We start from the raw sequence: 9,597 nt of genomic DNA, 5'->3' as shown, positions 1-9,597 counted from the left end.
AATGTACAGCTTCAGTTCGACAAGTCGCAACGTTTTCTATTTCGGATTTGTTTTCGCTCACACCTGAAAGTAGTATTAGTAAAGGGAACTTTATGTTGTCGGACTAGCGGCGTGTCATAGCACCATGCCCGGGCACCATGTACCCGACAAACATACGATAACAGGTGTGGTGTAACGTCGAGTGAACGTTACCTTAAGTGACCCCGCTACACTGATAACCCATATAAAAAGGTTTGACTACAAAAACGATTCTCTTATAAATGCATCTGCGCACAGTTTCCACCTCGATATAACCGAGCACACACCTTTTCAGCACAGCGAGTTTAGCCTATAATCAAATTAAGTAATTCTTGGCCAAACTGGAACACTGTGAACGCTAGTGGCTCCGCGATAAACACACGCGAATATAGCGCGGTACAGAAGAAAGTATACATGCGCCTTACACTGCGTACACGCTTAGTTGTTCCAGCACATGGTCCAGTTTGGCCAAGAATTACTTAATTTGATTATAGTACGCAGTCTGTGTTATACTACACGGTTGAGTGCATATCATCATAAGAGCTGTGTGTTATCTAGTGGAAAATAGGATTCTGCGACTACATCATGGAGAATCGGAATCTTTCTGATGAAATGACTGCTGGAGAAAATAAACAAGGGGACATCTGTCAGTCCGACACGCCGCTAGTCCGAATATGAAATGCACTGACAAGTCGCAACGTTTACTATTTCGAATTAGTCTATTTTGTTTTCGATCACGCCTGTAAGTATTATTAGTAGCCTATAGGGAACTGTATGTTGTCGGACTAGCGGCGTGTCGTACTAGTATAGCACCGCACCATGTACCCGATAAACATACGGTGGTGTAATGTGGAGTGAACGTTACCTTAACTGACCCCACTGCACTGACAACCATGATAGTAGAGACTAAAAGACATTGCTTATTTTCAAGTTTTCGGTTTTGGTTTCTTTATTGTACTATTAAGATATGTGCTAACAATACCATGAAAACTGGAAAGCTATAAAAAACTTGTGGCCGAAATGATGTGAATAGACAGAACATGGATGTCCATAACGTAATACACATCTATTTTGTCTCTTAAGGGGGTACCCCTGTGGTAAATTTGTGACTATTTTTGCATTTTTCTCTAAAAATAATAACACACTGGTAATAAAAGTTATGTATATTATTGGGGCAAGGAATCCAATTACTACACTGAATTATCAGTGACTCAAGACAAGCAGTTCAGTATAGGAAATGAGGTGCATCCTCGCGGTACCTATTTTCTTATCATAAATAACGAACCGCTTGTCTTGGATCACTGAAATTCCAGTGTAGTAATTGGATTCCTTGCCCTAATAATATACATAACTTTTGTTACCAGTGTGTTATTAGTTTTTGAATAAATGCAAAAATAGACACAAATTTATCGAGGGGTGTAGTACCCCCTTAATACAATTTTAGACTGCTTCTTAGATGCAGCGCCTCTATTGGTGACCTGTTTCAATCTGATATCGTAGCGGCACTCTCATTGGTTACAAAGCAAACAAAGCTAAAGCCATCAATACCATGTCAACCACGATTAAGGACACACTTAGAACCCTGCTTGGCAAACTTCTTTTAAATAAATGCAAAAGGAGTGTCATTTATTTTTTTGAACTGTGAATTGAGTGACTTATCTGTTACGATGCCAATGCCGTGATGATGGTTGTTAGGTTCACCTATAATTAAAGACACAGATAAAAAGAATTTATCGCGTCTGACGTCATCTGTCAATCAAATTCGAGCACGGTTTGTTTACAAGTGTCGTGATGATGACTTGCTGAACGCGGATTTATAACCGGGCGCCTTATTGTTAATTTTGCTCCTCAGTTTCGACATGCAAACCATCTCAAAAGTTAGGTCTTTATAGTAAGAAACTCTAACCGAAGGCACCATGTCCACAATGCCTAGAAAAGCTGCTTTTTGCCTTGTAAAAGTACGGAATTTGTCGCCATTTGCTGCTATTCCTTTTCTCCGATCAGCACCAGATAGATCGGTCTTGTGTTAACCAATCAAAGATCGTAATTGACAGTGACATCAGACGCGATAAATTCTTTTTATCCCTGTCTCTAATTATACATGGAAAAGATCGTAACTTTTCCTGCCATCACTAGTTGTAATAGTGATAGCGCCATCGCTGTCAATGTGCGTTTCCTGTATAGCTAACATGTGTAGCTTGTACTTCGTCATGTCGTCTGCTAGCTGATTTTGTTGAATGTTTGTCTTTATTCCCCTCACATTAAGAGTTCCTATGCGAAATATCTTCTGCTCTGCTTTCTGCCCTGTCATCTTACTTATTCCTCGACACATTTTAGCCTGGATTTGCAGTAGTATAAAGTTTAAAAAAACTCAGTGGTCCGTCACAATCCACTCCCGACACCGATTTTATCCTTATACCAAATAGGGTCTGAACCCTTTTGAATGCATGGTTTTGAGTGATGGGCGTTTTTGCGAAAGCGAGCAAAGCAGGTTTCTGTCAGATTTTAATTTTCTTGATTTTCTTTAAAATTCGACCACCGTTGGGGTAAATCTTACACAGGATATTTCACCTATATAAAACCAAACCTAATCTAAAAAACTGGAGAAATTCGATGAAATTTAAGCCAAAGATGACAAAAAAAAAGGAAAACCATGTGTAACGGGTATTCTTGGAGTTTGCCATTCAAAATAAAAAACACCTTCACAATAGAAAATGGCGCTAGCAAACCAGAATGAGCGTGTATGAAATGGTTGAAACACACACTTTGATTGGAATGAAATGTGGCATGCCTTACAAAAATGTCTGTTTCTTTAATACCACTGAACCGAAGCAAGCGCAATTTCACGCCCTGGTAAGTAGGAAACGAAGGGTGGTACATGATATGCTGCTCCTTTTTTGTTTTTTGATTTCTGTATGTACATGATGTACAACAAAATAAAAGCACCCCATAATTTTATTCATGTATTGGGACACGCTGTATACAGTTTTTTTAAATCATGAATGTGTGTTGACATTGATTGTGTTTATATGTATTTTTAGACAAAATTTAAATGTTGAATATTTTGCAGCACGTCCCGATTACGGGTCTTGCTCAAATTCGCTCCATAGCCTTCAATGACCACCATAATAAATATAGCAAGTTCTATTATACTGTGTCAAATTATTGTAACTATTGTAACATAATTTGCACGATTCTATTGGACTAATTCGATTGATTCTTCGTTGCTGATGTGAAGTGAGGTTTGAGCTGTCAATTCTTATTTTAGCTTATAATTTCATGGTTCTATGCGGTTTCTTCTTCTTTGTACGCGCTAGTGATAACAAAAAGCACACGAAAAAGAAACAATTGCCTACGGTGATCATAGCTAACGCACTGCAGAGTTTATTGTTCTTTTGTGTCCGATTTGAGCATTGGAAAATGTTGCCAATCGATATTTATGAGAGTGTACATTCAACGTCCAGTTATCGAAATTGGGTGACTTGTGTTTGGCAGGTGTGAAATACATCTGACTGGGTGTTTTAATGACGTAACGCAGGTTTTGGCATCATTGAATGGCTTCCTAGTGCTGTTATATGCTTAGTTTCTATAATAACAATTATTGTTTTCTTTATCCCTTCTTTTCCTTTCTCTGCACTTATTCTTTCTTATGCCTACACTTTAGGGGCCTGTCGCTCCCTCGCTTTCCCCTGGCTTTTAAAATGGATATTCGTGATATTAAGTAACCCATTTGACTTTATTGAATAGGCATATTACCATGATAACATTATTATACTGCGAAGTAAATTCACAGATAGACCTATTATACCTGACAGCCATGGCAAATTCTTACGGGTAAGCGATCAGCAACTTTATTTTAATGAGGCGCCTAAATTTAGGTGGGTGGTAAATAATTTTACATCGACGGTAAAGTGTGCTTTTTTGTGCTGGCGAAGACTCAGTCACACCCGTCTGCTGACAAAGTATTCATTGGTAAGGTGCGTTATACGGTCATTACCATAGCAATGAGAATAGACAAAATTTCAATAATTCAGGTTTCATAAGGCATTTGTCAGTAAAAGTTGATAACCTAGGTATCTTTACCTGCGCTGCTAAATCATATAAAAGGAGGTGAGCAAGCTTTATTTTAAGTATATGACACTCAAAATTACACCAGGAATCACAATAAAGTGTTATCGTCGTCGTCGTCGTCGTCGTTCTATGAGTCATGGCTGACCCGTTGTGACCCTTTTGATGATGTCATTCCAGCTATTTCGGTCTTGTGCAAGACGATAGGCTGCAGTAAGAGATAGTCCTGTACACTCTTTGATTCCATCTGACCAACGTGTCTTCTGTCTACGATGTCCTTCAACATGACCTTGAACAATGATCTTCTCCAAGCAATCTCCGTTTCTTCTAGAAACATGGCCAAAATATTGAAGTTTGTTCCGGTCAATATTCTGGCATAATGAGGTGTGATCTCCTATCAGGCTTCTGACAAATTCATTTGTTTTGTGTTCTTTTCAAGAAATTCTCAACATTTTCCTCCAGCACCACTGTTCTAAAGCTTGGATTCTAGATCTATCTGCTCTTCCAATAGCCCATGTTTCAGACCCATATGTGGCAATCGGGAAGACCAGGGCATCCATGATGTTCATCTTTGTTGTTCTATCCTCTATCTTTCCAGATGTCTGTGAGTGCAAAGGCAGATGTTCTTGCCATAGCCAAGCGTCTTTTGATTTCCTGGGAGCTGCCTCCTTCCTCTACAATGAGGGATCCAAGGAAGTTGAAAGTATTAACAACCTCTATGTCCTCTCCACCTGCCTTCACTTGTTGGTCTACGTTTCCACCACAAATCATGACCTTTGTCTTCTTGACATTGAGAAACAGTCCATACTCCTCACTGCCCTTCTTAACTCGTTTAATAAGATCTTGTAGATCAGAAGCTGTTCTTGCAATGAGGATGGTATCGTCAGCATACCTGAGGTTGCTTATTTGTCGTCCTCCAATTGAAACCATACCCTCGTAGCCATCAAGTGCATTCCGCATGATATGCTCGGCATATATGTTGAACATTTATGGTGACAAAATGCATCCCTGGCGTACTCCTTAGCCAATTGTAAAACATTCACTATCTCCACCTTCTGTTCTTACTGTGGCTTCCTGTCCTTTGTAAAGAGATCTAATCAAATCCACCACATGTGCAGAGAAGCCCATATCTTTCATGATGATCCATAATTTTCCATGCTGGACACAATCAAATGCCTTGGAATAATCAATGAAGCACAGAAATAAAGGTTGTTGGAAGTCCATGTTTTTCTCCATTAGGTTTCTCAGGTTTCCAATTTAGTTTCTAGTTCCCCTTCCTCTCCTGAAACCTGCCTGCTCTGGTGGTAACTCACTTTCTAGATGACCCCTAATTCTTTCAGCAATGATATGGAGCAGTACCTTGCTGGCATGAGAGATAAGAGATATGGTACGGTTATTTGCACATTCCCTTGTGTCCCCTTTCTTTGGTAGCGGGAGAAACACTGCTCTTTTCCAGTCTTCCGGCCATTCTTTACTTCTCCATATCTTGTTGCAGAGTTTGTGGATAATGGCGACTCCTTCAGCATCACTTTCTTTCAACAATTCTGCCTGGATGTTATCAATTCCGGGTGATTTACCATTCCTGAGTCTTTTTATGGCTTGCTCAACTTCACACATCAACTTCACACATCAGCATCACTTTCTTTCAACAATTCTGCCTGGATGTTATCAATTCCGGGTGATTTACCATTCCTGAGTCTTTTTATGGCTTGCTCAACTTCACACATCAAGATGTCTGGGTCAGCATTTACATCTTCCTGCAGTGATGTATCGTTCGAGTCCGGACTCGGACTCGAGTCCGACTCGAGTCCACTTTTGTTGGACTCGGACTTGGCTCGACTCGGACACAAAAAGACTCAGCTCAGCTCGGACTCGGACACAAAAGGACTCGGACTCGAAGCCGAGTCCAGTCCGAATCCAGTCCAATTTTAAAATCCATGTAAAATGTGAAATGATTATCTAAAATTGTCAAAATAGATCTCAGATTTGTTGACTTTACTTATTTGGCCATTTCCCAAATTAATTGGGGGCTGTCAAATATGTGATCTGTCATATATCCTAAATATCCACCAAATTATTTAGATTTATCTGTCACTTGGCAGAATCATATTATTGCTATCATTAATGAAATAATTGATAATTAATTAAATGCATAATTTTATTAAATATTTGGACTATATAAAAATATCTAAGATCTCTTTCATGGAACTTTCCGATCCATTTTACTCCTGAAAGAGAGAAAAATGCACACTGGACCATGATACATCTCAGCTCCCACTGTGTAAATTGATACTCATCCAAACAGGGCTATAGTAGTTTGTGTGTGCTCACTACCTAGTACCTACTGCACAAGCTTGCACATTTGTGTGGGACAATTTTGAAATGTTTTTTAATAATTAAAGTTGAATTTCTGTTAGGATTATTATTATTATGACAATGATGATAACGATGATAACAATGATGATAACGATGATGATGTTATTTTTCTATATAATGTATAATACATTGCAATTCATTTACATGTTCTCTCGTCCCTGGTTGCCAGTTAACTGTGCTACACACATACCCCCACATGACTGCTGTCTGGTATAGGTGGTCTGATACATACCCGGATACATGTCCTGTTCATGGGTATGGGTCTTTGAAGTATGTGTGTACGGTTGGTTGGTTGAGTTGTGTCGAGTCTTTGAAATGTCAACTGATGGGGTAAGGTGGGGTGGGGTGGGGTTTGGTAGGGTGGATGTGTATAATTATTGAAAGTGGTGTGTGGTGTAGTGAGTGACCTTTGACCAATGACCTTCTTTTTCTACAATTTTATTATCAAAATGCCATAAAATTATGCGGAAACTTTGAAATTTTCTTTGTTTTCAGCAAATTTGAATTGTAACTTTTCAAATTAGAAACAAAATATAAAATTTTGCTCCTTTTTTTGAAAATAATTACCCATTTTTTCAAAATGTTATACCAAATGACCCCCTTCTTTCAAAATTTTATACCCAATTACCCCTTTTTATTTTGTTATACCAAATGACCTATTTTTATACAAATAGGCTCCTACTAAGCAATATGGGCAAATACCTGTAACATTAAAGTTGAATGACACCCCCACCTCCGGGCATGGACTCTGACCGAGTCCGGACTCGAACCGGACTCGAGTCCGGACTTGGGTCTTATTTTTGTTGGACTCGGACTTGGCTCGGACTCGGCACCCCCGGACTTGGACTCGAGTCCGGACTCGGACACAAAAGGACTCGGACTTGGCTCGGACTCGGATACAAATGGACTCGGCTCGGCTCGGACTCGGACAAGCTGGACTCGGGTACAAGTCTGTCTTCCTGATCAGATTCTACTTCAGGTGTATTTCCGTCTCTAGATGCATACAGGTTTTCACAATACTGTTTCCACCTCGTTTTGTTCTCGTCTTCTTCTGCAAGGATGTTGCCAGCTTCATCTTTCAGCACATTGAGCCTGTGAGTTGGTTTGTTTGTTTCTATACATGTCCTTGGTGTTGTTTGTTACATTGTCCCTTTCAACCTCGGCACATTTCTGCTTGATGAAGTCAGTTTTATCTTTCCTGACCTGTTTTTGTATTCTCCTGCTCAGGTCACGATAATCCTGGCGGTTATCATCCTTATCAAGTCCCCTTTCCTTTATTTTCCTTCTTTTATCCGCCAATTTGAAAACCTCTTCTGAGAGCCAGGGCTTTTTCATGTTCTTTCTTTTGGGGAGTGTCTTCTGGTCTGTATATGTAATTACAGTTTTGATTTCTTGCCACAGTTCTTCTGGTGTGGACTCCTCTGGATCATCGTCTAATAGCTTCTGATCTTACTCACATCATATCTGGTAGGCTTTTTTTGTTGTTTTTTAGGTCTCAGCTTAAACTTCATGGTTGACATAAGGAGTTGGTGGTCTGATCCACAATCTGCCCCAGGATATGTCTTTGCAGACAAACTAGATCGCCATCTCTTCTGGACCAAAATGTAATCAATTTGATTCCTTGTACTATGGTCTGGGGATGTCCAGGTGTAGAGCCTCCTTGGGTATTGCATAAAGAAATTATTGAGGATGATAAGGTGGTTTTCTTGGCAGAAGTCAATAAGCATTTCTCCTCTCTCATTCTGTTCTCCCAGGCCACAGTTTCCCATCACATTTTTGTTGGTACTTTGTCCTCCAACTTTTGCATTGAAGTCTCCAGTGATGATCATGATATCTCTCTTATTGATACTGTCTATAGCCATTTGGAGGTCATCATAAAAGGTTTTGATTTCTTCTTCGTTTGATGCCGAGGTAGGTGCGTATGCTTGAATCACAGATATGTTCATTGGTGTTCCTTGTATTCGGATAGTAATGATTCTCTCATTAATTGGGTTGTATCCAAGAACACACCGGGCAACATCTGGGTTGGCAATGAAAGCAACACCATACTCCCTCCTTGTGTCTTTGCCAGAGTAGTAGACAACATGATTGCCAGGTGTGGTGAAATGCCCTTTTCCTGTCCATCTCATCTCAGAAATTCCTATAAGGTTGACATCATTTCTATCAAGTTCTCGGGTTACAATGTCCAGTTTACCATGGTTCATCGTTCTAACATTCCACGTTCCAATTTTCAAATAGTGTTATACAGGAGTCAATTATTAAACATTCAATCATTAGCATATCAAATTATCTGTCTGGTTGTAAGGATCACAAAAATATGGATTTTGTGCATATACAACCTGTATTTTGTATAGGGGTTCAAAATTAAAGTTGTTCCGACAAGTGCCAGGAGAGATTATCCTTGTTATATCATGTAGGTCTAATTATTGTTTAATGATAATCATAATAAATTGTTTCTTTATATTGATTGAACAATAAATATTCTTTTAGGGATAGTTGGGCTAGCTTTTTGTTTTGATGTAGGGAGGAGTGGACCCGTACCGGGCGCAACTTATTTAATGACATTTTGTGGCAAAATAGTATATAATTAAATAGTATTTTGTCAAAGTTACGGCGATTTGTCCACTCATTTGGGAGTGATTAATTGGTGGATTAAAGATGAACACCATGTTCAGAATGCAATAGTTAAAACCCTGGCCCTTTTTTGGCCCTTTGAACCCGTTGTCCATTTCAAGATATTTTGGGCATGTTCCGTACAAACTACGTGTGTTTGTTGATTTTTAATATGTGGTAGAGTTTCCGTATTCATGGTCTTGAACGGAAACTAAACGATCGTAATCAGAATTAATTGGTCACTTTGATAACAATAGGTCATGATATTTTGAGTCACTTCAGGATTGGGTCCTCTTCGGAATCCCAGCAATCGATCCGATGATTGCATGGTACTGATCTCGCTGTATTCAACGCCAATGTGAGTTTATTCGCTGTCGTAGTGCACGTTAGTAACCATTGGTTACTGCTCCAAGCCTGGGCTCATACATCTGTTCCGAATTTTGATATGCCGTAGGCTTTGTGTTGTGATCATTTCGATCAGTGGTTCGTAACAAAGAAAGCGTGATCCAGTTGACCTACAAC

At 39.4% G+C, this 9,597-nt stretch overlaps 1 protein-coding gene across 1 annotated transcript; it reads right to left on the bottom strand.

Annotated features, from left to right (window-relative positions):
• Positions 1-7,895: 7,895 nt before the first annotated feature.
• On the bottom strand, positions 7,896-8,666 carry LOC140147085 (craniofacial development protein 2-like). Its single transcript, XM_072168856.1, has one exon. It carries the CDS (start codon positions 8,664-8,666, stop codon positions 7,896-7,898), a length of 771 nt encoding a protein of 256 aa, XP_072024957.1.
• Positions 8,667-9,597: the final 931 nt, after the last annotated feature.

The sequence above is a fragment of the Amphiura filiformis genome, chromosome 3 (assembly GCF_039555335.1).
Source record: "Amphiura filiformis chromosome 3, Afil_fr2py, whole genome shotgun sequence".
NCBI lineage: Eukaryota > Metazoa > Echinodermata > Ophiuroidea > Amphilepidida > Amphiuridae > Amphiura > Amphiura filiformis.
This window is presented reverse-complemented; position numbering and strand designations above follow the sequence as displayed.